Source organism: Tremella mesenterica, assembly GCF_000271645.1.
Source record: "Tremella mesenterica DSM 1558 unplaced genomic scaffold TREMEscaffold_11, whole genome shotgun sequence".
NCBI classification, from domain to species: Eukaryota; Fungi; Basidiomycota; class Tremellomycetes; order Tremellales; family Tremellaceae; genus Tremella; species Tremella mesenterica.
This window is the reverse complement of record NW_006711235.1, coordinates 538,240-564,157: the sequence shown is the minus strand read 5'-3', so window position 1 is coordinate 564,157 and position 25,918 is coordinate 538,240. Positions and strand designations below refer to the sequence as shown.

Here is a 25,918-nt window from a genome sequence, read left to right as displayed (position 1 = left end):
GTACGGCAGGTAGGTTCTCATGCTTGTAAATTGGAATTACCAGGAACGATGGCAGGTATCCATGATGTATTCCATGTCTCCTTGCTCCGTCCTTATCACCCTCCAATATTTCCTGGTCAGCAAGCTGAGCCACCTGGGCCAGTAGAAGTAGACAATGTGGGAGAGTCTTGGGAGGTAAAGGATATTGTGGACTCTAGAGTAAATAAGAGGTCAGGAAAATTAGAGTACTTGGTGGAGTGGTTAGGTTACGAAGGAACAGACGATTCAGTATCATGGGAACCAGTGGAGAACGTCGATGGAGCTGATGACATATTGGCGAAGTTCCACGAACTTCACCCTACTAAGCCGAAAGAAGGGCGACTGCGAAGGGCTAGGAGATAGAACGTACTGCATACAACATAGGATTACAGCTACGTACCGCTCACTTGTCCTTACTCTTACCCTTACCTTTTCCTTTTCCTTTCTCCTTCGATCTACTCGGTCCCGCAGGATTGGTGTGGAGGCTACCGATGACCGAAGGTAGATCGAGAGTCTCAGACGGGAACGCAGTAGAGAGAGAAGCATTCCATGCCCGATTCATAGCCCCGAAGAAGTCACCGAAGTCCTGGACATCTCGAGCAGCTTGCATGCTCGGAGTCCTCCACAGAGAACGTATGGTCCGTAGACACTCGAAGGGAAGACTGAGGAGGTCGAGAGCAGCCTGGGCGGAAGCTGGGACACGAGAACTACTACGGCGACCTAACCAGTCAAGGGACGGTGGTGGCTCATACGCCATAGGGGTGACTAGGAAGGGGGTGTCGAACAGTCTTCGGCGAACATCGGCTATCTCAGTAAGGCTTCGGCGAGAGACGTCCGCTAACCTTGTCCTTGCTTCGTCGTCCAGAGCCCCAGTGTTGACTACATCTACTAACGCCGCAGTAAGATTGTTTAAAGCGTTAGCTTGACGAGAAGAGAAGTCAAGCAGGAGAGATGTATCATTTCGGGCGGCCTCAAGCTGAGTAGTGAGACCGAGGACGAGAGAACGATAAGTGGCGAATTCCTTTTCGTCCTCAGGAATACGGACGTCCAGGGAGATACGAGGGTGGACGAGGGACAACCGGGGAGCAGAGGGACCAGCACGCTGAGTATCTTCACCTTCCACATCACCATCATTGAAGGCAACCTCCTTCTCTTTAGATTTCCCTTTTGATTTCTTTAAAGAAGACTTCGGTGTCTTCTGGGAAGCAGAGGGAGGGGTGACGGGAGGGGCCGCCGAAGTGGCCGGAGGAACAGAAGGACGCCGACTTCGGGTGCTGTGAGCCGGGGGAGAAGCTACCACTGGAGAGGACGGACGTGGCGCCGAAGGACGAGAGGCCGAAGGACGGGAGGCCGAAGGAGCAGAGGCCGAAGGACGGCGAGAAGACGAAGGAGGAACAGCCGGGAGACGTGATGGGCCGGCCACAGGAGCGAAGGGCGACGGCGACGGAGGCGACGGGCGGAGGTCCGGCGAAGTACGGCGAACCGACCGGAGAGACGAAGGAGGTACCCGCGAACGGGGGACAGACGCTGGAGTCTGAGGAGGGGGGAAGGGCGAAGAGTCGGAGGGACGGGGCGGGATGTCCCGGGCAGAGGAAACGGGACAGAAGGAGCAGGGGCCAGACGTGCATGAAGCACAACGGAGGGCCTTGTTGTGTGGCCTGACTGCCTTGAGGCAGGGCCAGTTTGCACGATTATACGTGATAATCTCACGTCTACTAATTAGCAGGAGTAACTTCGGCGTAGAACGAATAGGTGGACTCACCGGCAACGATCACACGCTTCGTCAACACCAACCGCGATCCAACGACCAGGCTCGGACTTCATCTTCTCCCACAAGTACTCTTCTTCCCGCAGTGATCTCTTCACCCGTTTGGGCGAAGGCTCCCCTCTGGGAGAAGGGGAGGGAGCAGCGACGGGGGCGGCGGCAGCAGGACCGGCGGCGGGGGCGGCAGAGCGGGCGATGGCGGCGGCAGGGCGGGCGGCGGCAGCAGCGGCGGCAGCGGCGATGGCGTTGGGGGGGGGGAGAACCCCGGAAGAGGAAGAAGAAGAGGAAGAAGAAGAAGAGGAAGAAGAAGAAGAAGAGAGGGAACGGCGTCGTTTCTGGCCCACAATTTGAGCAGGGGGAGGGGCAGGACCGGGCTGCGAGTTAGCAATGTCGTGGAGAGCTAAAGAACAGATAAACAAGGCCAAGTTCGGCGAAGGTGTGAGGGGTTGGACGAAGAACTCACGCTCAGGACTATCTACGTTGTTGTCCTCTACACTAATCACCTCCACATCATCACCCGGGTATTCTTCTAACTCGCTTTCACCCTCACTATCGATCCTACCCTCCCCATCATCATCATCCTCACTTTCTTCGGTGTCGGGTCGATCACCCGACTCCGAGCCCCCACTGAGCGAGCCCTGGTCGGAGGAGGACGGAGACTCACCAGGACGAAAGGCGGGCGTCCTACGGCGAGGAGTGGCGGCAGGAGGAGGCCCTCCAGGAGAACCCGTTACGGGGACGGGAGAACCAGACACGGGGGAGGGAGAACCAGCGGAGGGAGAGGCGGAGGGAGGGGGCGGGGCAGCGCCAGACGGCTCCCCCAGAGAGAGAGTGCCGAAGCCGAGGGAGGAGACTTGGCGAGATCTGTCGCCGAAAGAAACTGAACATCAGCCAAGTTCGGCGAGGTAGGGTGAGTATCGATGAAAACTCACGAGCAGATGACACCATACCACCAAAGTTCCTCATGGCGGCGAAAGGGCTGGGTGTAGGAGTAGAAGGGGCCATGACGTTAAGATATTTAAATGAGAATAAAACACGAGGCGATGATTCAAGGTAACAAATCTGTTTTCTAGGTAAGAGAGATAGAGAGTTTTGAAAGCAGATGGGAAAAAGAGAGAAGCTCGACGAACTGCTCAGTATTTAGTATAATCAAACCTAACCCCTTGTCGTCAACATGCAGCAAACTTCGCGTTTCATCAACAAAAGGCATCGCAGGGACGATCAAAATTCCCACGCTATAGTGTCTCATCTCAATATAAGCGAGGGTTACTTCGACAAACAACGGTGTTGTTCGGCTGCCATTCAGGAAGCGTGTCTCACCTACAAAAAAAGACACAGGGCTTCTTACGGCAAACCTCGACGAAGTTAGGGGAGTCTCATTGTCGGGTTCTGGAGTGAAAGGAGGCCCAACTACGAAGTGCGGCGCAAAGAGCAGAAGAGTGGAGGATGGTCATGGGGAGGGAGAGAATGGGGGTACTACGCTGCTAAGTTCTCTTGCCACGACAGAGGTGTAATCGCTCACGAGGACGTTCGCGGCTAAAGAAGGGGGCGACTGTCACGAACTACGTCGTGACACCTCGATTACTCCACCAACAATGACCCTCCTTTGGCCATCAAAACCCCATCACGCCTTAACCTCTTTACTCTACACGTAACTCAGGACTTCTGACACCAAGTACGGCGAAGTTAGACGGAGTTAGGCTAAGTAGGGACAATGGGAGCAGAAGTGCGGCGATGTTAGGCGGAGTTAGGCTAAGTAGGAACAATGGGAGCAGAAGTACGGCGAAGTTGGACGGGGTTAGGCTAAGTAGGGACAATGGGAGCAGAAGTGCGGCGATGTTAGGCGGAGTTAGGCTAAGTAGGGACAATGGGAGCAGAAGTGCGGCGATGTTAGGCGGAGTTAGTCGAAGGAGGAAGAGGATGGCCGAGGGCTCGGGGAAGTTGGACGAAGTGCGTTGAAGTACGTCAAAGCGCGAGAGGGTTGGATGAACGTCTAGGAGGAGTAGATAATATTAGCTGAGAAGATCGCTGAAGTTCTTCAGCGATCCTTGATTGTTGTCAGTAGTGAAAGACAGATAGAGATAGCTATAAATCAAGATACATCGCCATCAGTAGAACAAAACCCTAGTTAGAGTAACTACGCCGAAGTACGCCGTAGTTACACCCCTTTCGACGTCTGCGCCCTCCTGGTTGGGTGAGACATCGACTCAGAGCGTGAAGTTAGCCGAGGTTCGTCGACCGTCGGTCTATTAAGAAATAGTTGTTCGACGGCCGTGACAATGTCCACCTGCTATCTTTCCCTTAAGACAACCAGGCTTAACAGGAACCATGCAGGACATAGAAGAGCTGCAAGAACAAGAGACTGAGAGATTGTGCCTTACAAGGCAACCAAACAGAGGAAAGAGAAACTAGAGATGTACTTGGGGCATATGCCTTCCAGGAATGAGAGCACAGGACATGCCTGATAGGCTTGAGAGCAGAGGAAGATATGAGAGTGGAGGTTTGAACTTGTGATTATGACAAGTCATTATTTGATAGTGTCATTCATGACACAGGTACCCCGCCAGCGGCGTCCTCCGCATACCAGAGTTGTCACCACGTGACACCAATATAACAGTGCCCAACAGAACAGTGGTCTAAACCTGGATTGGGAGAAGGCTACCACTGCAACAAAAAGGCCTGCCCATTGACGGTTAGCTCTACCACCAATCGCTGGTTAAACACCCTTCCCCAACTTTCGCTTGACTTGTCACATTGTCAAGGATACTGCCCACCCTGGAACAGAGGACAAAGGACAAGGGGACAAGGACTAGGAGTGACAAGGAATATACTTAAGATAACAAGACTGAGTCCAACAAGGAATGGGACTGTGACCCAAGGAATGTCTCTGGCTTGTCTGACAAGACTAGAGGGAACTGGACTGGACTGGACTGGACTGGACTGGACTGGACTGGACTGGAATGGATTGGACTCCAAAAGGGTGGCAATGGAAATGACTTTTGATCAAGAACTAAAGAAGACTACAAAGTACAAGATAGGGTTTATATAGACAAATCAGCCTTTTCCAAGAGACTCATGCAGACCTGCGGAATACGAGCGTTCTGAACCGTCCTGCACTGTCCTGCATGCATTGCCTTGCATCCCACCGCTAACCACTGATATCCTATGATGCCATATCTGCGTTTACCTACGTCCTACTATGACATCCTATGGGATGCGCCGGAAGTCGCTTGACTTTGTCGAAGGCGGTCGATGAGGAACTGTGAAGAACTATGCAGAACATAGAAGTGCTGCGAGAACAAGAGACTGAGAGATTATGCCTTAGCAGGCATTAGAACAGAGGAACTAGAGACAAGAGAATTACTGAGGACTTATGCCTTGCAGGCATGGGAGCTACGCACCGACATACTACGATGATACTTGGACTTTTTGCCTGATAGGCATGAGAGCAGAGGTGAAGTATTAAAACACGAAAGTGGAGGTTGAACTTGTTTTGCGCAACAAGGAACACGTGAGGATGTGATTCATGACACACATCCTTTGTGACATTCTCCTGCTCTCATTGCAAGCACTTTCCATCACTAGCCAGATCTGTTCCGATGTTCACTCTGGCGCTGCCGCCGAACCCTACTTTCCTATCAGAACTATGCTATTTCTACAAAGATGCCTGGAGAGGAAGCCAGCTGACCTTCCTGAAGTATGTCACGTGCTGCCTTGAAAGAACATCTTCCCTCCTGAGTAAGAACAAGCTGCTTTGTGTCTTGTGGCATCTGGGACTGAAGTTTGCTCAGCATGAGACCACTGAGCATAGGGTCCAGGAGGTCCACTCCCAGATGCCTCAAACCTCGTTGATGAATCTCAAAGCTTACCGCCCCCAGCACCCTCTTTGCTGCAAATCCTTCCATATAAGAAATGGTGTTGGAGATGACAAGGGAGAAAGCCTTACTGCCAGGTGCTATTCTTGCTTGGTGAACCGCAGCTACAAATATCTCGCTGGCTTCTGGGTGCACATCTGGATTGAACAAATAGGCAATCGGGCCGTCAGAACACACACCTACTCCTAACATCAGCCCCACCTTAGCACTGGAATTGACAGTTCCAGTTGGCTGGTATTCCGGTGGAGGTTTGGTGGTGTAGATCTTGACGTTCGCTGTCATGGAAGTACTCTCTTTCTCGGTCCATGTCTGGATATAACTCGAGCAAGTCTGTATAAGCTTGGTTTCAAACTCTTCACTATCTGCTGGTGTTGGACTGAGAACTTTCTCTCTAATACATTCAAGCAGGTCCATGGCCACGGCGCCCTGCGCCATCTCTGAAGTTGTGTTCAAGGTTGCATATGATCCCCCATCATACCGATCATCATTAAACCATGCTGATAAGCGTACAGTCCGACGCGGGGTTGCGGTTGGCACACATGAGCCTTTGATGTGATGAACCACATGGTTTGCCTTGTGCTCACATGTTTTGGAGAACATCTGGTGGCTGGCAGACCTGTCTTGGGGTTTGGACTGGCAGGTGACTATTTCTCGGCCTGCAACAGGGACGGAATCGGGAGGTTTGGAACCCAAAGACTCCACCTGCCCCTTTTCGGTGGTGTTGGCAATATCACTTGGCTTGGATACATCCTTTGTTGTCTTCCTCCTCCTCTTATTCTTCTTCTTCACGGCTGATCCTCGAGCTGGAGGAGGGTCCTCGGACACTGCAGCCGTCTCTTCTGGCGTTCGGCTTTCACCCTCCTGAACAATCTCGGTGGCACCTGCATTGTTGGTACACTGCAAGGTACCAGTACTGGTAGCAAAGATGGACTCTGAGTAGCAAACTGCCCATTCTTTCAAGGACTTGCGGAATATCCTCTCGAATTCCCCACCATCCGCAAGACTTAGGCTACCCTGTCTTCGTCTTTGGGACTGTGTGGCCCGTTTTCTCACTACCTTCAGGCGACTGCGATAAGTAGTGAGAGGAGGACAGTCTTGGGTATCTCCATTAATACTCTGAATCATGTTGCCAAGGCCGGTTCTGAGGTGAATTCAAATGTGAGAGGGAGAGGTAACAGTATACTGGTTTTCTACCAGACAGGATTGTCTCACACCTCCATTCTGGTCGAAGAGCGGGCACTGAAACGAACGTGGCCCCCCACACGTACTTCTTTCGAGGCAGTGCCACGGATCTTCCGGGAAGGAACGTTCCACAAATACAGGTAAGTTACCCGTTCCCACGGGGTCCGGGAACCCACGGGGTGTTCAAACAAGGATCATTCATCATGCACAACTTGATAGCAATGTTATCTTTCAATCCATAGGACTGCATTCAAATTCTATGTACATCATTTGATAAGGATCCTCAGAACCTTCCTGACCAGAAGGACCTTCATCCTGCTCATTCTCAGATGTCTGCGCTTCCTGACTGTGGTTGGCATTCAATACCTTCCCCTTTCCCCTTTGGCCTCCTCCTCTGCGCTTTCGCTCCTCCCTTTGTTGAGTCTCTACCACACAATTGTCACAGTTGTTGTCTCTTCTTGTCTGGGCCGACCGAGGGTGGACAAACCTCGGCTAACTTCATTGTACAAGGTGTCATGGGGCAAAACCCTTGAATGCTTCCTACGATGGACAGCTGATAACTTCATGGGTGATAACCTTTGGAAGACTCAATCTTATTAATATGAATAGGTGACAGTAACTTCTGGGTGGACTAACTTTGAACTCTACTAACTTCTACTGCTAAGCCAACAACCCAAAATTGTCAAAGATCTCTGGGAACTTTGGCCCACAAGTACCTTGTCCCTCTTTAAATTTGCCTCCGCAGAACTTCGTTCAACCCGAGTTCCCAAGCTTTGTATCTCGCAGACTTCCTAGTATCATAACCTCGGTCTCTAACTTTATATCTTACCAACTTCTTACCCTCCTGACTTTGTCCTCAAAGAAGTTAGTCTCATTACACCCTCATGAATGGTCAAGTTTGTAAAATTAGGATTGTTGATGGTGAACTGATGTCGAACCTCGTTCCCGCGGCGTGACATACGGACAGGTGAGAACCCGCTCTAAGCAGACCAGTGGGGAAAATCTTGAAAGGGGAAAACCAACCTCTACCTACTGCAGCACTGTGTCCTGTATCCATCCTTCTCTACGCTATTCTGTCCTTCTCTAGCCTGTTCCGTTGCGTTTGACGGAACCTGCTTCAAATTGTTGTTACCCTGTAACATCTCTCTGGGAGAGCCTGACAAAGAAATCTTTAGAAGATAAATCTTTCCCTGTCAATTCTCCACCCTCTCTGCCACTTCAAGACCACACAGTGGGTCTGGAGTCAGTGGTTGGCGGGGTGATTTTTCATCCTGCTCCAAGGAATCCCTTCCTCAAATCTGCAAGCTGGGCAGATTGCGACCGTGATATTTGAGCCCTCATTGGACGCATGATCCTCCTCTGACTCTTGGAGACCCGCAACCTGAACATTGGTCTCTGTGGCCCCTCGCTGGACCGCCACAGTCACTGCTCCCCTGATCCGGCCCAACAGTCTTTGTTCAGCCTCTTCAGAATCAATCGCACCTATTATCATATGCACTGCACTGCCATAGCTGTATGTAGACCGTTGACCGATTTGGGTCATCAGATCAAGCCATTCTTCACTTGCTTCATTGTCCCGATTGAAGAGGACTATCAGAGGCCCTTGTTTGGCAATCCCAGCTCTCATATCAGTGGATGGTCCTGATCTGTCTGGTGGTTGATGGTCCAATAGGTGTGTTGGCTGGCTCCTGTACAGTTTTAGTGAGATTTTGAGAGCAGCTGTGTCAATCTCTGTCTGTGACTTGATCCAATGCTCACAGAGGTCTCTGAGTTGAGTTTTGTCAGGACCAGACGTTGTAGATAGTCTGCGTCACTTGTGCTATGGCTGTAGAGGCCTCGTAGGGGACAAACCTATTGATGTAGAAGATCTAATAGACCTGAAAGGTTATCGAGATCGAGTGGCGAAAGATAATACTAAAGAACACAAAATACATTCGACAAGGGGACTATGGAAATAGACTGCATCTATATAGAAAAGGGGAACGGGGTGATACCGATGTAACGGAGTAAAGACGGAAATGGACATGGGGTAGAAGAGCAAAGTAAGACAGAGATCAATATGAGACACGGGGATCGAGGAAAAGTATCATGTGGTGTGAGAAAACGGAATAGGGGTAGTAGGAGAGGACATGGTAATGGAAAAGAAGTACGACTACTACACTCCCGTAACCAGGTACCCGTGATCCTGACAAGTTTTCAACTCTTCATACGAGTAAGCAAGCGTATGGTCTAGAACGTCTTCACTTATAGACTTCACAACCCTGCTGATCATGTTCAACCGAGGTCCAGTCAGCTGTTGATCATAGTCAAAATGAATTTTGGGGTATGTTCCATCCTCCTGTGGTTGATTGTGGATCCATGAATCAGCCATCAATGTCACACCATAATTTTTATACTGAGATCTTCTCCCATTGTAAGTAAACTGCTCCATGTCAACCAGTCCTGATCCTTGATCACCCTGAGGGATGATCTTGTTACTGTTTTCCGGTCTATGATTCTCCATGGGCTTTCCAGTGACCGGACTCTTTGGTACCATCTCCAGATTGCTGGCGCCATTGCTCTCTTGTCTGCAGGCCAGAATGACCCCATTGCTTGATAGACTCTTCTCTGAACAACTTGATACAGAGACTGGGACTGGGGCTTTGTCTGCCATAGCTGGCTCCTCAGGGGTGGAAGGACCCAGTGCTGCATTTTTGCTGTTGGCTTGCATTTCTGACTTTTTGAAATACCAGGAGATTGAAGCCTGAGTCTTCAGGAAGGACAGATCATCATTCTCTCCAGTATTCAGAGTGTTCAGGTCTGCGGACGTAGATTGATCAGACTTGGGGAATATTCTACGCCTCCTAATCGTTCGGCCAGTTGTAGTCAGCCCTGGGGGGAATGATGGCGCAGGAGGTTCGTGGTCCTCACCGAGTGGTGGAAGACGCTCTGAACCATTCCTGCTCATGATGTGTGAAGGATAATAAACTGAAATGGAAGGTAGTGGGTACAGCTTGAGAAAGAGTTTGGGATTTTGTTACTTATATACCTTGCCTGTCTACACGGTCTGGTGGGAATGGCACGATCATGCTACAACGACCCGACGACGAGTCTCGGACGTCCCACCTTCGAGTATCGAGGGTTCTAGTCCTTTGTCCGTTGATGGTTTCTAGTGGAGGACAGTGTGGGAAATTTAGAACCCCTTGCAGAGAGTCAAGATACCCTCCATTATACCTGGAGGTTGACAATGGATGGAGATGAAATAACATTTCTGGACCAGTCCCACCTACATCTTCAAAGGTGGTACTATGGACTGTCTGGCCCGAACTCATCAGGGATTTTGAGACAACCAATGTAAGAGAGATTTGGAAGGACAAACAGCAAATATCTCATTAGTTCATGACAACATTGCGAGATCTCATAGGATTCAAGAGACTTGGTCAAGTAGAGACAGTCGTCACACTTTTGGCAGGCATTCTCATAGTACAAGTAAGATTCAAACGCAAGTGACCATCATACATCACGTCAATTTATTTGCGGAGTTTCTCATTCCCAAAAGATCTCTCAAACCTCGTTAGAACCATTTCTGGCCGTACATTCCTGACCAGTGAACGCCAATTCTGACGACACTTGAAGTTCTACAAGTGGATTGGAAGGTTTCAACAGAGACAATTTTTGTCTGCAGCTTGAGATCCTTCTCTCTGATCAATCTTCTACTCTCCAGTTCCGCGGACTGGGTCAAGAAGATGAGGGCGTCATCTGCTCCCCTTTCAAGCCTGATTGGCTCATACCAGGACTTCACATGTTCTGAAAGAGCGCTTCTTGAAAGTTTCTGGACCATTTCCAAAGATGAATCTTCAACCTCACTAATGAACTTGATATAGGAATCGACAGAGTACATGCTGAAGACTAGGGTATTGGGACGACTGGCTTCGATACGTTCTACTTCCAACACCTTTGCTGGGTCAGTCAGCGATTGTCCCATTGCTATACTGTAGAAATGGAAGCGTTCGTCGTCGGAAAGCGCGGGTTCCCGGGAAAGAGCAACAAGCGATGCCCAGATATCTATGTCACAATGCCCATTTGATACCGCCTGCCTGTTGGCTATCTCACCGAGATGATCACCCAGTTCAAGCATATCCTTCTCAACGGTGGGGTCCACACCGGTAGGAAGACTGAAATGAATGCTGAAACCAGTACCGTCGGGTCGTTGATAGGGATGAGCTGTCAATGTGGTTTCAGGCAGAGCTCTTTCGACTTTAGATCCCCTTGTTACTTCATATGTCACGTTTGTTACACTGGCCATGTTGTCTCGAGCTGATGTTGTGGAACGCTCTGTTATGAGAGAGTGGTTGTTGTTGTTGGACGGGAGGAAGAACAAGTGCATAGGTGAGTAGTATATGGCCTGGGAAAGAGTAGATGACACATGCGGGACCAAGCACCCTTTATGGATATATGTAAGGAGTGTGAAAATTATGACGTGGTACGTGCACGCGTCATCCATTCTTAGCAAGTTGTTCGTGCTCGGTGATTCCGTGCGCTTTGAAGGCGTTTTCGCCACAAAGGGACGAGTGCCACATTGCTTTCTAGACGAATGACGCATCGTCCCTCCCTCCCCCCCTCTTGGTCGCCATTCATAAGTACACTCATGTCGTGTTTCATCTCAACATGGTGAGTCATGATGTGATCAGCAAGTGACCGGCTAATCGTCTCAAGAGGCTACTCGTAGCTACCTCGTTGGTGCTAGGAGCCTCCGCGGCTCCTCTTCTAAGCCCTCATCAAGCTGCCTTCTCTTCTCACCCTCCCGGAGAGCTGGACGGATATGATGGTCGAGATGACCACATGACGGAGCTGTTGGAGAGATATGCACCTATCATAAAGCTCTCGTGAGTCAATCCGGGTCACCAAGAGTCTGACTGATGAAAAGAGGAATCGAAGAGTACTTTCCCAGTTCTATCGAATACATGTTGTCTCATTACTCTTTCGTGCGTTGTCTTTGCTTCGTCTCTTGACATCGCTCACGAAAAGATAGAATATAGAGAAGGTGGAAGAGAAGCTATTGTGAGTCACTATTATTTGAAAATGAACCAAGACTGAGAAGAAAGAACCACACTATTCTCACACCGACGCATCTAGACCGATTCCCTCGAGACGGCTCGGGAATTTTTCTCTCCATTAGTGAACCACATAATCCTCAGCCATTTCTAGACGACAGGTCAGAGTATCTGTATGGTCCATCTCGCCAGGAAAGCTTCAGAAAGAGGGATGAAGATGGAAGAGAAAGAATATCCGAGCCGGTTTATGCTTTTTGGGTGGATCAGAAGAGAGGGGTCGTGGTGAGTGTGAACATTACTACTTTGGGAGTGATCGGTTAACACTTGAAGGATCTGTGGTATTGGACGTGAGCTTCTCAAACTTTGACCTTTTGAGCTTATTGTTAGCTTCTACCCTTTCAACTATGGTAAGCCAGTGGGACCATTTGGTATCTTAGGGCATCGTCAGTTTCACTCTTCACACTCGTAGAATTCCGGCTGACTCACAGATGTGGCAGATTGGGAAGTATGTCCAGCTCCATAGAATTGAATGCACACGAGCTGACATGAGAGAGGTTCACGGTGCGTACTATCAATGGCACAGCCGTCTCAGCCGACTATAGTGAGTTTTGAGCCTTACCCAAGGATTTAGCTGAATGAACAGATAGCCACAGAGGAGGACGCTTCTCAGCCGGGTCTGTCAGCTCTTGGGTATTTTTCTAAGCTGAGACTCAGGACTGTACGATGGGAAGATGTAACTCAGGTTGAAGGAAGACCAGTAGCATATGCAGCTGCCGGTAGTCATGGTATCTGGCCAGGACCTGGAGAGCATGTCATCGCTGAAGTACGTTCAACTCATCCTGAATGATTGTGCTGACGATCAGTTGAAAAACTTGTTCAAGTTGGTTGATAGTACAGACGATGAAGGTGCAATCTGGGACACGAAGGGTCATGTGGTACCTCTGAGATGGTGGAGTGGACCAGAAACCAAGGAGAAAATCATTCACAAGCATCAACTCCATTGGTTGAACTTTCGAGGATATTGGGGAAATAAAGGAGAAAGGGATTGTTGGTGGCATAATCTCATCGATATCTGTCAGGTAAGCCTTTCTCCTCAATCTCTCTAGGAAGATTTCGGAGCGCAATGTGATTGGTGATGAAGGGATCGAAGGGAATGGGAAATCTTGTCAAGTGGCTAATTCCTAAAGCTGGTGGACGCACCACCTGGTCCTAATAGAAGATTTAACGAACCACCGGCTTGCATCATCGCGCCTCTTTCGACAGAGAGTTCCTCATACTTCTTTTACCTCTCCTCTACCGCGGCACATTGGGCAGAACTGAGAGATGTGGCCACAATCAAAGTCGACCAAATCTGCGTCAGGCCCACCAACAACGGTGACGACGATGACGACTTGGATCGATTCCTCAATGTCAGTCAAACTTCATCGATGAACGATTACAGTCGGTATGATCACGAGCAAGATATGGATATCCGGGCTGTGAGCGGTACCACCTCTTTTCTTGGTCTAGAGCAACATTTCGTATGTCTTACTTTTCTTTCCTCAGACGCTTGACTGAAGCTAAAGGTAACCATTCAACCTTGTCAAGGAACAAGATCAGCCGTCAAAGCTTACCGTCTCAGTTTATGCTTACAGAACGGTAAATGTATTTCAACATCACCAGAGAGAAAAGTATGTTCGTACGAACCGGGAAAGGCAGGATACAAAATCGCCAGTGCAGTCAGCGTGGACGATGTGGACGATTGGGGTTGGAGTATGTGATTGAGATCAGGACGATTTGAACGATCACGAAGCATCGCATGATCATGAACATTTGTGTATTGTGTATTGTAGCAACATTGATGAAAGGCATGATATGAGTGATGCATAATTGTTTGTTTATGACTTTGCATAGTAGTCCATTTGTTATTGGACATTGGATCTAATTGATCTTCAGGTGTATTGGTGTATTTATAATCAGCCCGTTTTGGCTTTGTTGGTAGTGGAAGAGCTGGTGACTTGTTTGCCGGATGGTTTAAGCTTTTCCTCGCCTATTCGTCAGCCAAACCTTCCGCGGATTGAGACGAGACTGATAAAAGGGGGCATTGCTGGTGATGGAAAAGGAGAGAATGTCAAGATACCTTTTGAAGGCGTTTTATCAGGTGTCACACCTAACACTGGTGAATTGACAGGAGGATCGGTATTGGGAGGTTTAGGGATTCCTTCTGTCCCTTCAGGAGCTGGAGTTCCCGATATTTCGGATTCATCGTCGATTTCTAATACATCAACATCACTCCATCTTCTTCTGATTTCCTTGGAGGAAAGATATACATTCAAATAGTCTCTGGAATAACGAGAAGCCAAGATAACACGTCCAATTGTCATCGTAGATTTCGCAGATATCATGGAGAAGGACATTGTAAATGGTTGGAACAGGAAGATGTATGGACGAAGACAATGAGGCAGATGGAAAGATGAGAGGGTCATGAAGGAATCAGTCAAACAGATAAGGGAACATTAGTGAATCATCAAACACAGAATTGAAGTGTGGGGAGGACATGGAAGTAAGAAGAAGATAAACTCACCTTCTCCATAAATATCAGGATGTTCTCTAAAACAATCTTGCATAGCTTTAAATAATTCCACACAATCCATTCCTTTAGGTTCTGCTTCTGAAAATACAAAACATGAAAAAGCGTTTCTGAATTGTTCTCCACAAGGACCATGAGCCATACCTCCGAGGCACTTGATGTATCAGCGTTTAATCCTCAATATCTCCTATATAACGCCATCGAGTATTCTTAGAAGAGCACCTTGTGATTTGTTTAAATGATGAAATTGAACATGTATTCAATGGATAAGATTGAGGGATTGAACAGGTGGAAAAAGAAGGTAATGGTTCTATAAGTGATAAGAAAAACTAACAGGACAATCCCAATTGATTTCACCGGTTTCTTCGTTGAAAGCACCTTCACTCGACGCTTGAGTTTCTTTAGAAGCGACCATTTCCTCCGCAGGTAATTTATCTTCGCCTTTTCGTCAGCTCTTTATTATACAAACGGTTTGTCATGTGATTTCCCGGATGAATGGGTGCCTCCATCTGGTGAGATAAAGTTTGTGGCTCTATATCTAGCTCTTTGACAAGATCGAAAGCTTTGATTCTGAGATAGGTGGTATGTATCGAGTATCTGACATATTCGATGTAGCTGAATCAGTCCGTATATTTGAGATACCTTCAATGAGAGAGGAATCCTTCTTGTAGTATATAAAGAGAATTATCGAAGGAAAGTATATGGTGAAAGATCGGATAGAGAAGAGAAAGAAGCTCACTTGTCTTATGTATAGGTCTCTTCAAACTATCTTCATCTAAAACACTCGTTCTGACCTTTCTCTCCTCTTCATTCTTAGTCTTCTCTATACTTAAGATCGAAGCTACTCCAATACCTCCAGAGAGCAAGATGGCGGTTTTCCACGCTCTCGATTGGTTATGTGTAGCTGAACGAATGGTGTAGTTCCTACTTGATCGAGGTAAGGATTGTGAGAGTGTTCGAGTTGATTGAAGGAGAAGACGTGAGGATCGGAGAGATAACATTTTGAATGATGGTATTATAAAAGTAAGAGTATATGAAATGGTAAGTGAAAGAAAGTGTCCGATGGGCATACGAATACGAATAAGTTAACTTACCAGATTTCAATCTTCAATCGTCCAGCGAGGAGATCTTCCCACGGTTGATCTTCCAACTTTCTCCCTTTCGGCAGAGGCATGATGTCACTACTTACCTGTACTTGTAGGTTACCCACTACTGCGACGGTCGCAGGAAACATTACCTGAGTGCAAACTGCAGTACAAGTATGGAGCGAACGGTAGAGGCAACGCGGGTGGCGTTTGCATGTGCACAAGTACATCTGATATATACTATCAAACACATGATCAATAATGTGAAAACGACTCTCATGAACCTGTTCCCACTGGGTGATCGTATTTCGGTCCTGATTTGGGTGGACCCGGAGCAGTGCTGCTAGCCGCTGATGGTCAGTCACCGACTATCCCGACTATGTATGGCTCTCCCAATCCTTGGACAATTCTCTTGACGTATTGAACAGATATTGGTATCGAGGGAGAATGCAAACTCTATGTGAATAGCAGAGAGATGAAGAGAGTGTGTGGTGAAAACCTCGGAGAGAAAGACAACCTACGAGGTGATACCACTCCACTGCTGGTCGCTAATGCTGGTCCAACAGGAGGTACAGGAACCGGTGTGGCTTGTGTCGCACCTGATCTAGTGGAAGTGGTAGGAGACCGACTGGGTGTTCCTTGTAAAGTAGGCGAGTGATCTCCGAAAATCCACTTTCTAACAGCTTCTTCCATCTCTATTGGATCCTTTGGCAGACTACATGTCAGCTTGACCGATACATTCCCTGATCGAATGGAGAGTGCAACGTTTCAAAGCAGAGCGATATTGATACATCGAAGTGATGATAGACAGATATGAGTGATAAGAGAGAAAAAAACCCACGTATCAACACCTATCTTAGGCATCCATTTATCCCCTTCTACATGTGTGAAGAATCTAGATGGTGGTAAACTCTCTCCCGCCACTTCTCTCTTTTTAGCTAACTCTCTCTGTTTATCCTCTACCGCAGTCTTGGCTGCCGTCGCTCCGTACATATCGGCCGAGTTGATGGCAGTTGTCAACTTTGCCCATAACCTGCGGTTCAGTGGACAGCACAACTTATATTTAGGTCATTTGCCTCACGTATGCAATCAAAGTGGGCGAGGAGATGTGGATGGAGAAGCTGACAACTCACCTCCTTGACTCATACTCCTCCTGCTCAGACTCTGGCAATACAGCCTTTGGAGCTATCTTCGCACTCGCCGAATCAAACATGACTTGTTTCTTCCCTGCCCCTTTATCCCCATATTCGATAGTCGAATGCCAATGTCCCGTCACCTCTCCCACGTCCGTCTTACCGGGACCTTTGACACGACCATTTATAACATTATAACCTCCCGAAATCCATCCTTTCGTTTTGAACTCTACATCGCAAGTGTAGCCAGTTTGAGGGTTGGCAATGGTGGACAAATCGCCCAATTCGAGTATCATCTTTCCGAATAAAATACCACGAGCGTATGTGTTAGGCATCTGGTATGAGCTATCATCAAGGATAAAGTGATTCTGGTTGGAGGGAGGATGAGGTGGAAAGAGTCATAAGTGAGACTTACAGTGATGACATAATCTCCATCACCTGGTCGATCCAAAAGTCGTATTCTATCTTCTCCTTCCATGATTGTCGCCGCACTGTTACCGAGGAATTTGGATTTAGGCTTCAGTTCGCCGGTTATAAGCAGTCGATTCTTCGGGCTGACATAGAAGAACGCGGAGACGGGCTGAGATTAGCAGACACTCGTGACGAAACTCAGCTCGAGTTAAAGATAGTATGGGTAAAGTACGAGGGACAAGCATATGCCATGAGTTGGTGGAAAGAAGTCAGGACGTACGGGATGATGTGAGACCTGCTCAGCGACGTAAAAACCTTCCGAGCCATCGGCGTAGAAGTAAGTACACCGAAAGAACTCTCCCAGAACAGGGTTGTATGGCTTTTTAACACTGCCGATTAGTTCCCTGCCCCGTGCATTCAGAATCTGACCAGGATTTCAAAGGTCAGTCGATGCTCACCCTTTGGGCTTGATATGCCATCCGGAGAGATAAAAAGTCATGACGGCGAGGAAACGTTGTTTTGGGTCGTCTTCTTCTCCGACACTACTAATCAGCATTCTCTTCCTTTCCGTACATCTTCATCGCCAAGTTCTGGGTCTGCACCATTACTCATCCAATGTGTCCACATTGGCAAGTGAGGGTGAGATGATGGCATTTGACTTAGAGGTAAGATAGAATGGATATTGCACAGGATTGACAGAAGCTGTTGTTCAGTGGGGAGGAGATGAAGACGACACACACCCAAAGATAAGCTCGGGATGTGAGAAGAAATCGGTGATCCTCTCTAACAAACTCCTAGGTTCAAGTACAAAAGTCGGTAAAGCGATCTTTGACAAGTCCATACCTGGACGTACTTTTTTGTCAGCTCTATCATTCTTCCCTCGTACTGCCTCGTAAATCTCCTTCTGTCTTTGCCCATATCGCAAACTTATGAATCCGGGTCTAAGCCCGACCGAGCGTGCAACAAAGCCTTCTTATATGATGTCATCTTGGCGAATGGTACATCCTCGTCTGAGGACCCATGTTCAATTGAAGAAACACTCTATTCCACACATCACACCGACAGGATTGTCCGGGAGATCGACCCCCCACACCGAGCAACACCCCGTCATTCGATCGTATGACCAAAGCCCCTTCCCTCTCCACATCCATGAGATCTTCAGACACGATGTCGATCTCTTATTGTAGACAACATCACAAGTACTATATCGATGAAAGGCACATATTCAGGCAGAGTGGAAGGAAGAAGAGGGAGGAAGATGATCCATGACCGAACCCACATTGAGAGATAATCGACATCAAAACGTTCCCCTCTTCTTTATCCAAAGTACTCGTATCATCCGGATTCCCATCTGGGGGGTTCCTACTTGATCCTGAAGCATCTGAATCTCTTCTCGATTTTCCTTTTATCGAAAGAGATTCCATACTCCCGCTCAAGAGACCCATGTTGAGTGGCGGGTTAAGAAGGGTGTCTTCCCCGTATTCCTTCCACTTTGAACCACTTTGGAACTTTCTTCTAGACCAGAGTGAAGACGCTCGAGATCAAGAACGTGATTTGAGTCTCACCAAAGTGATTGAAGTGGGGTATTACCAAACGAAGATCAGGCGATTGAGGATGTATGACGAGGATGGTTGTGGTGCATGGTGCATGGTGCTTGTAAGTTCCATAGATCATTGACCGGCGGCCGCGGCGATGACGACAACCCTTGATTCTCAACCGACGGAACCCTCCGTGGCACTTGACACATGTCGCATGGTACATGGCTTTGACAATACATAGCGTATAATGTCACATGGAGCAGTCAGATCATACTCGGTGGACAACTATGAGAGCTACAGACACGTAGAACCGATTATTAAACTGGTAGAAACCAAGCACAAGAAATATAAGAAAACGCAGAGAAATCATCACCATCCCTCGTTCGTCCCTACGCTAGAAGCAGACGACATGACTCTCGGGGTTTCTTCACCCATTCGACCGGCCAAAGATAAAGGTAAAACAGCCTCATCTTGTATACTCTTCTTCAAATACACTTCGTCACCTTCCAATGGGGTGGTGGAAAAAGACATGCTCTTGCCGAAATGTTTGGAGAAACATTCACGAGCGAGTTCATAATCCACGTGAGAGGTTAATTTCTTGCGTGGTTGAACTGTGAGACTGTGGCGCTGGGGTCTCAGCGAGGACAAATTTTCGAAGATGTTGACAAATGTCTCATCATAAGTGGTGTTGAGACAGAGCGCGGATTCCATAATGACGAGACTCGGAAGTGGAGATGTGCTTTATAGCGTGTCGTGAGGATCAGTAGGGGAGGGGAGATGAAGATGAAGAAAAGCACACTCACAGCATCCACATTACTGTCCAACACCGCAGGACTATGTGCACCTTCAGAAATCGACAAACGAATAGAAAAATCCTTATGACCTCTATTAGAAGCGTTCCCAGAAGATTTCTCCCATAGTTCAATGGTGCAATGAGAGCAATAGTCAAGTTCGGGAATACGGATATTTGTGAATGGTAATCCGGAGGCTAGGAGGAGATGTACGAATGTGGTAATGTGAGATTCTTTCCTGTTCACATCAGTCCCACCCGTTGTTCAAATATCACTTCACTCGGGCTCGCAACACATTGCACTCAATCGTGGACATCAAGGGGCGATGGAGCATAGGGGAAGCATCACTTGAGGGTGGGTGAGACCAACAGTTTGACTACGGATGTAGAGGAGTGAATGGGTAGTCAAAGGAGAGAATGTTAGTTAGTCGAACCCACGTGAAGTAGAAACAAGCTAGAGATTTTCCGGTATTTTTCGCTTCTTCCAAATCTCCCCATACTTTCCTCAACAAAGGTAACGAAGTCAAAACCCCAATTTCTTCTTTCGCCTCTTGATCTATCCCATATTCTTGTGGACCTACGAGATCGAACAATGCTTTCGCTCTGGCGTACAGCTCGTGTAGTCCTGATCATGTTAGCAGTACCTTGAAGAAGAAAAAAACGAAAGAGCTCACGTCGATCTTGGTTCTCCGTGTTAGGTTTACTAGCTTGACCTTTACCCTCTGGATCAAAGACGGCAAAGAGGAAGGTACGATTGTGAAGACTGTCATATTTGATCTACTCACGTCAGCTTCTGCCCGTTGAAGAGAGGATCCCGCTTACACTGTCGTACAACTCAGACACCTGGTAGTCAGCTTTTACTCCACAGATTCCCTTTTAACACATCCTAACCCCCTTCTCCAATGGACTAGGCGAGTTCAGAATCGAAGAACAGGTGAGATTGATGTTCTGAAAAGAGGGGAAATGGAATCAGAGAAAGACTCGAGACTCACCCTTGAGGGATCAAACTTTTCCTGTTTCACCCCCACCCAATCTTCAAAGATCTTCTCCCATCTCTCCCTGAACAGCCAAGGCGAATCACCAGAACACCATCTCTGTTGAGGTATTCTATCCACATTACCATTCTCATAATTCCTCCGCATAATCATTCGCAGTTCCGTGAGCTGTTCGATGACTTCCTGGAATACATCAGCTCAGTCATCCTGTGGTGTGTACGACTAACGGTCACGACGTCAACTGGTTCTTTCTTCAACCCCTTTGGCCAAGCGAGGTCAGGACGTTTTTCACTTTCACCTGGTCGAAGCAAAATCTTGAGCTTTTTCTTCGTTTCGGCCATCTTCTCTTTACCGGCGTTGTTGTCATCCAGTAGGTCTCGACGTTGGATCAGATGAGAGATCTGAGGTGCAGGGTCTGGGACGCGAGGGACAATTTGACTGCCAGGGGTTGATGAAGTACCAACGCCCAGAAGGGATTGCGCGAAGATCTCCGCAGTGTTCTAGAGGTCAATTGACTCTCCTATATTCGACCACCGTGTTCCGTTATACTTGGAATACTTGGATTACTGGGCGAGTGAGAGACAAGGGGGTGAGGAGGGTGAGAGAGTGTAAGGACGCTGAGCACTTACGATTACACGGGGTTCAGACGATGTATAGATCTTGACATTGTTCAAAACATCCTTGTCTAGAGAGTTAGTCCATCGTATAGGGCTCAACTGGATGAAATCCTACTCATGATCATAATATCCTGGCATGTCAGCTTTAGTCGATCCCGAGGATAAAGCTCACTTTCTTGAATGCATCCCCCAAGTCCCTCGCTTGATAACGTGAAGCGTGAGAAAAGTTCCCTCCCCATTTTACTACCAACTGTAATTTCTCGAGCCCTTCAGGAATCCAAGCCTCATATCCATAAGCACCATTGATGAGGTCCTTCATATCCGGTGTTTGAGGTCGAGTCTCCAATCCATCACCTCTCTTACTGATGGGTGGGCCACCGCGAAGCCATTCATTGACTTTGTTCCTTCCTTCCGTCTCTGTCAACTGATCTTCGTCATCACTCCCTGCGTTTTCTTTCTTGACCTTTTTCTCCGGTTTATTTTCATTGTCCTCCGTACCAATCTTACTCTTTCCCTTCTTGATGAAAGACGGCTTCAATTGTGCTTTCGTCCCCGAAAGAGTCATCTTCTTCCTCAATACTTCTTTGAGTTGCGACAACTTGACCAGATTGTCAGGAGATATTCCAGGTGACTTCTCCGCTTGTTCAGCTGCGGTAAGGATGAAAGCCAATTGACGAGGGTCACGGAGAATGATTTCTTCGTGATGTCCTCTAAGGAGTGATAGAAACGGTCGGGTCCAGGCTTCAGCGGCGGGAAACGTAAACTGTTCAATCAGCTCACACTGATGTCAAAGTTCGCATTGACTGACCTTGAGCTTCATCTTTGGTGTTCGATCCGCATGTCTAAGTACGCTCACCGTGGCTCGTAATGTACTAATGGAAGTAGAAGGAAGGTCGACAGTGGTGGGAGGGGGTACAGTCCCAGGTTTAATGGACAACATCCTGCGTTCCCTTGCTATCCTGCATACCGATGACAAAATCTCCGCAGCTTTATCTGCTCACATGAGTTTATGAAGCCTTACCAGGGCGCAAAGAGCTTACCGTAGTACGCTTGATTACCCTTGACGAAACTCCACCCGTTCACATCAATTACCATACTCCGTTTTCCCCCATCACATCGAAGAAGGTCAAACCCACAAACACGTTGACCAAACGCTTCCACGACATCTCTGGCAGATTGTTCTTCGTCAGGTGATAGTTTGGTGATGAATCGGGTTTCTTTACCGTCCGCATTGCGTTGCACTAAACCATCTACCACGGGTGATTTTCTGGTTTCGGCGTGACAGAAATTTGGTCCGACGGTGTAAATCTTGATATCTTCGGCATTGTCTACGTTGATGAATTCTTCGTAGATGAACGAACCGACCGTGCGGGGATGCCAAAGAGACGGATCTAGCTCGCTAGATTTGTTGCCGACCTCAATATCAGTTGGTGCTCACACCTTCTTCACTGACAACCTCGAACGGTCGGACCATCGAAGCAAAAGACAGAGGAATATGGTCAGCGTGTGGCTCATTTGACTCACCTTCCTGAACAGCCTTCTCCCTCCCCCCCTCTTACCTTTCTCGCCCCGATAATAGATATATACATTATGATCCTCACCATCCACTGGCTTTTCCACAAAAGGCTTTTCAAACACCTCACCGTCCACTATGATCGCATTCCCATCTTCCCTAAGAATTACCTCTTTACTCCTGGCTACATCCTCTTTCTTCTTCTTCCCCTTCCATCTATCCGGTACGACAACAGGTCCCCATTGATCCTCATCCTTGACTTTTGGTCCAGGTAGTACCAAACCCAAATCTCTTCTTACCCTTTTACGCAAAGCCGCGTCGACTTTCGGTCCACCGTCTCTGGATACTTCCACTCGTCTTGGGGTGGGAACTCCGATATGGTCCAGGATAGCAAGTACAAGTCTGCGATCCCATAGAAGACTCTGCATTGCGAGAGAGTTGATTGATATCGGTGGAAGACGAGTAGGTATCTGTGTATAGGCTATAGCTTTTGGAAGTGGGAAATCCGTTGAGAAGAAAGAAATGAGGACGTCTACGGGGGGCCAATGTGATATGTCTGCGAATAAGCATATATTTCACCACGGCCGGGAAAGAAGAGAAGTGCAGAAGATGAGAGGAGAGAAGGGACGAATCACCTTCCTCCAAAATCACAACATCTCCAAAGATTTTGACGTCCACACCTCCTTGTTCGATATCGTTCAAACGGGTCAAAATCTCTCGCATGGCTTTGCTACGGGCCTTGACGTCCATGGCACATACTCCGAGTACTACCGGCGGAGTGCGCGAGGTCTCGCTTCGAGAAGAGTCGGTAGAGGTCCGGGAGCCTACGGGAGAGGGAGGGGGTACGTTATCGACTGTCATGTTGTTGGAAGTGGGTACATGTATATATACAAGAGTATGTTACCACAGTTGACGTTTTGGAGCGAGATTCAGGGTGTGTAAGATGTCGACATTTAAAGTGGAGCCCCACACCCTACCCCCATCACCATCACCATCAAAGCAAGTGGTCAAGAAGAAATGAACATGTTGACTTGTCATTATGCTATCAATCGAGTTATGGAATATACTCTTGGCTGACCCTCGAGATATTACAGAGACAGAATCAACGACACTGGAGGCAGCTGCAGTGACGGAGAGAGCTTCTAAATATATCGCTCAGCATCTGTATCAACGGTCCGTAGTCACCCCCTCTCAGACTTAGCCCTGCTGAACTTTAGTACTGCGTTCCTTACCGAGATCGACAATGGAATCCAGATAGACGATGAGACAATATGGGATCGACTACGAACTTTCTGGGAGTTTCTTTCATACATATTTGATCCTTCTATCCAAGAATACTCTTTGACGGCCGTGGAATGCAACGTAGCCTTGGCTTTGGGTTTGGGGAGATTGCAACGTAACCTCATCGCTGGTGTGTACCGATGGCAGGAATGTGCCATGTGAGTTATTCTCTTTTTATATCTCATAACATCTCTCTCCCTATGGGAAAAATTAGTGAAAGGGCTTAATATGTATACAGCGACTCCGAGCCAGCTATACGAAAGTTGTTATTTCATATTACAACCTTCACCCGGATTGAAGGTCCTCTCTGTAAGCTTTTTAAGACCTATCTATCCATTCATCGCTGACTGACAGTTTTTCCTCTTCAGATAGTCCTGACTCAACTCTTATCAAACCTCCTCTCCCCAACATCTTTGGGAGTGGGTGAAAGATTCGTCGACACACATTTAACGCTATATCAAAGTGGGAAAAGAGACGACGATGTCATCATGTTAGCTCCTCTTTTATTCCCTGAGACTTGAGCTGAAGGATCCAGTCGATTACTTGACTCTAGAGATGTCGGGGTTAATCTGGTGACATTGCATTTTGTAGCCAATCTGACCCGAAGAAGTCGACGGCGATTCGGAACGCTCTGGGAAGGAGTTGGTTTGAGTTGGACTTCAAAAATCTTAGCTAGGTTGGACGATTGGTTGATTTTACATGATGGTAGATTTGACGTGGCGTGAGTGTATTACCCATCATACTCAATAAGATCTTGGTATCACTTCGGAGGTTGATCAAGCATACATGTTGATATACCAGGTACACCCTATTTCGGCCCATCTTCGAATTCTCACTCCAACAGCATGCCTATACATCATTGGCCTCACCTCCAGAACCTATCACCCCTTCTCAAACTGTTTTACTGAAATTAATCGACCATTATCTCTCCTCACCTCATCCCAACCGTTCCCCTAGCCCTCATTGTTACTTCATTGATCTATACAAAAACCTCTCAGAATACTCTTTAGCATCACTCCAATCGGGCAAGGACGATGCCAGACTTCCGAAAGTGTTCGAAGGGTTGATACTTGTTTTAGAAGGTTTGTGTAGTATTGGTCTGGCATGTCAAGAGAGGTCCGATCGAAGGAAGAGCGGGAACCAGCAAGTTCAAGACAAAGAGGGAGGAGAAGAAGAGTTAATAGGTCTTTTGAGAAAGAATGAAACTGGAGTGATTAGACTTTTGATCGGTACGTCTTTCTTTTTGACCTCCAACTTGACATCATCACTGGCAGACGAACGCAACAGGGTATTCGGACTGTCTGAGGAAGAATGCAGTTATCGTCTGAGGAAGAATGCAGTCTTGTCAAATGATGTTCACTAGAGATTTATTAACGACATAGAGCTTTTGAAACAACTCGAAACGTTTTTACCAAGACGTAAACATTCTTCTCAACAAACCGACACAACCAAATTGAATGAAGAACAAATCAGACCTATCACTTTACTCAAACGCAACTTAGTCCGTCTAGTCGGGATCCTCACATTTGAATCCATCCAAACTTCCGACCTGGTAAGAGAATACGGTGGGGTTCATCTGTTATTATCTATGACAGAAGTTGACGAATTGAATCCTTGTGAGTGATCACTACCTTTATCTCCCTTCGTCTCCAATCTAGCAGATATCTTCTATTCAAGTCATTGATACTTCCCCTGTCTCATTCTCTGCACATTCTCTAGCTTTTGATCAGAACTGTCCCCGTGTATACTCCCGAATTGATTTTGACCGCATGATCTTCCAAAATCGATTTTTGCCCATTTGTCGATAGCGTGTGAAGGGAAGGAGGGTTGGAACGGATGAGTGGACGAGGAAAGATGTTGATGTTTTTAGATCTAAGAGAACACGCTCTTTTCGCAGTACGAAACCTCATGTTTCATAATCCTCAGAATCAACAGATTATCCAACAGATGAATCCCGTCGGAGTACTTGGACCTAATGGAGAACTGTTACCTGTACCTGGAAAACTTCAACGCACCGATGACGAACGTCATCAAATTTGATATAGAGTGTCACCTCATTCTGACCGTCTCAATATTACTTGTATTTTGAACATGTATCCTTCACCACATGCAC

General features: G+C 47.6%; 9 protein-coding genes across 9 annotated transcripts; 2 read left to right on the top strand and 7 right to left on the bottom strand.

Annotated features, from left to right (window-relative positions):
• Nucleotides 1–421: 421 nt before the first annotated feature.
• TREMEDRAFT_64555 (uncharacterized protein) lies at nucleotides 422–2,788 on the bottom strand (the record flags this gene model as incomplete). Its single annotated transcript, XM_007006776.1, has 3 exons — nucleotides 422–1,730; nucleotides 1,781–2,663; nucleotides 2,716–2,788. 3 exons carry the CDS (start codon nucleotides 2,786–2,788, stop codon nucleotides 422–424), a joined length of 2,265 nt encoding a protein of 754 aa, XP_007006838.1.
• A 2,554-nt stretch (nucleotides 2,789–5,342) lies between these two features.
• On the bottom strand, nucleotides 5,343–6,783 carry TREMEDRAFT_64554 (uncharacterized protein; the record flags this gene model as incomplete). Its single annotated transcript, XM_007006775.1, has 2 exons — nucleotides 5,343–5,413; nucleotides 5,472–6,783. The coding sequence occupies 2 exons, from the start codon at nucleotides 6,781–6,783 to the stop codon at nucleotides 5,343–5,345; spliced, it is 1,383 nt and encodes a 460-aa protein (XP_007006837.1).
• A 1,300-nt stretch (nucleotides 6,784–8,083) lies between these two features.
• On the bottom strand, nucleotides 8,084–9,787 carry TREMEDRAFT_64553 (uncharacterized protein; the record flags this gene model as incomplete). Its single annotated transcript, XM_007006774.1, has 3 exons — nucleotides 8,084–8,322; nucleotides 9,031–9,133; nucleotides 9,278–9,787. 3 exons carry the CDS (start codon nucleotides 9,785–9,787, stop codon nucleotides 8,084–8,086), a joined length of 852 nt encoding a protein of 283 aa, XP_007006836.1.
• A 606-nt stretch (nucleotides 9,788–10,393) lies between these two features.
• Nucleotides 10,394–11,125, bottom strand: TREMEDRAFT_64552 (uncharacterized protein; the record flags this gene model as incomplete). Its single annotated transcript, XM_007006773.1, has 1 exon — nucleotides 10,394–11,125. The coding sequence occupies one exon, from the start codon at nucleotides 11,123–11,125 to the stop codon at nucleotides 10,394–10,396; it is 732 nt and encodes a 243-aa protein (XP_007006835.1).
• A 518-nt stretch (nucleotides 11,126–11,643) lies between these two features.
• On the top strand, nucleotides 11,644–13,633 carry TREMEDRAFT_33600 (uncharacterized protein; the record flags this gene model as incomplete). Its single annotated transcript, XM_007006598.1, has 13 exons — nucleotides 11,644–11,705; nucleotides 11,747–11,804; nucleotides 11,886–12,155; nucleotides 12,204–12,220; nucleotides 12,261–12,316; nucleotides 12,362–12,378; nucleotides 12,426–12,478; nucleotides 12,521–12,547; nucleotides 12,588–12,684; nucleotides 12,737–12,952; nucleotides 13,061–13,282; nucleotides 13,331–13,393; nucleotides 13,439–13,633. Coding segments are annotated over 13 exons (1,353 nt in total), but the record flags the coding sequence as incomplete, so codon positions are not given.
• Nucleotides 13,634–13,723: 90 nt separating this feature from the next.
• TREMEDRAFT_72212 (uncharacterized protein) lies at nucleotides 13,724–15,471 on the bottom strand. The gene is made up of 5 exons (XM_007006864.1): nucleotides 15,182–15,471; nucleotides 14,777–14,883; nucleotides 14,437–14,596; nucleotides 13,993–14,127; nucleotides 13,724–13,902 (listed from the first exon to the last, which is right to left on the bottom strand). Exons 1-5 carry the CDS (start codon nucleotides 15,441–15,443, stop codon nucleotides 13,829–13,831), a joined length of 738 nt encoding a protein of 245 aa, XP_007006926.1. The 5' UTR covers nucleotides 15,444–15,471; the 3' UTR covers nucleotides 13,724–13,828.
• Nucleotides 15,472–15,717: 246 nt separating this feature from the next.
• Nucleotides 15,718–18,696, bottom strand: TREMEDRAFT_40458 (uncharacterized protein). The gene is made up of 9 exons (XM_007006662.1): nucleotides 18,351–18,696; nucleotides 17,812–17,923; nucleotides 17,530–17,613; nucleotides 17,352–17,460; nucleotides 17,076–17,240; nucleotides 16,661–16,995; nucleotides 16,369–16,560; nucleotides 16,049–16,242; nucleotides 15,718–15,877 (listed from the first exon to the last, which is right to left on the bottom strand). The coding sequence occupies exons 1-9, from the start codon at nucleotides 18,514–18,516 to the stop codon at nucleotides 15,804–15,806; spliced, it is 1,431 nt and encodes a 476-aa protein (XP_007006724.1). The 5' UTR covers nucleotides 18,517–18,696; the 3' UTR covers nucleotides 15,718–15,803.
• Nucleotides 18,697–18,978: 282 nt separating this feature from the next.
• TREMEDRAFT_69780 (uncharacterized protein) lies at nucleotides 18,979–23,385 on the bottom strand (the record flags this gene model as incomplete). Its single annotated transcript, XM_007006863.1, has 14 exons — nucleotides 18,979–19,236; nucleotides 19,413–19,638; nucleotides 19,838–20,024; nucleotides 20,074–20,176; nucleotides 20,222–20,242; nucleotides 20,392–20,577; nucleotides 20,622–20,894; nucleotides 21,024–21,079; nucleotides 21,127–21,142; nucleotides 21,184–21,774; nucleotides 21,820–22,004; nucleotides 22,052–22,427; nucleotides 22,536–23,080; nucleotides 23,160–23,385. 14 exons carry the CDS (start codon nucleotides 23,383–23,385, stop codon nucleotides 18,979–18,981), a joined length of 3,249 nt encoding a protein of 1,082 aa, XP_007006925.1.
• Nucleotides 23,386–23,563: 178 nt separating this feature from the next.
• On the top strand, nucleotides 23,564–25,845 carry TREMEDRAFT_64548 (uncharacterized protein; the record flags this gene model as incomplete). Its single annotated transcript, XM_007006772.1, has 8 exons — nucleotides 23,564–23,697; nucleotides 23,742–23,963; nucleotides 24,044–24,114; nucleotides 24,160–24,295; nucleotides 24,341–24,526; nucleotides 24,607–25,034; nucleotides 25,188–25,421; nucleotides 25,676–25,845. 8 exons carry the CDS (start codon nucleotides 23,564–23,566, stop codon nucleotides 25,843–25,845), a joined length of 1,581 nt encoding a protein of 526 aa, XP_007006834.1.
• Nucleotides 25,846–25,918: the final 73 nt, after the last annotated feature.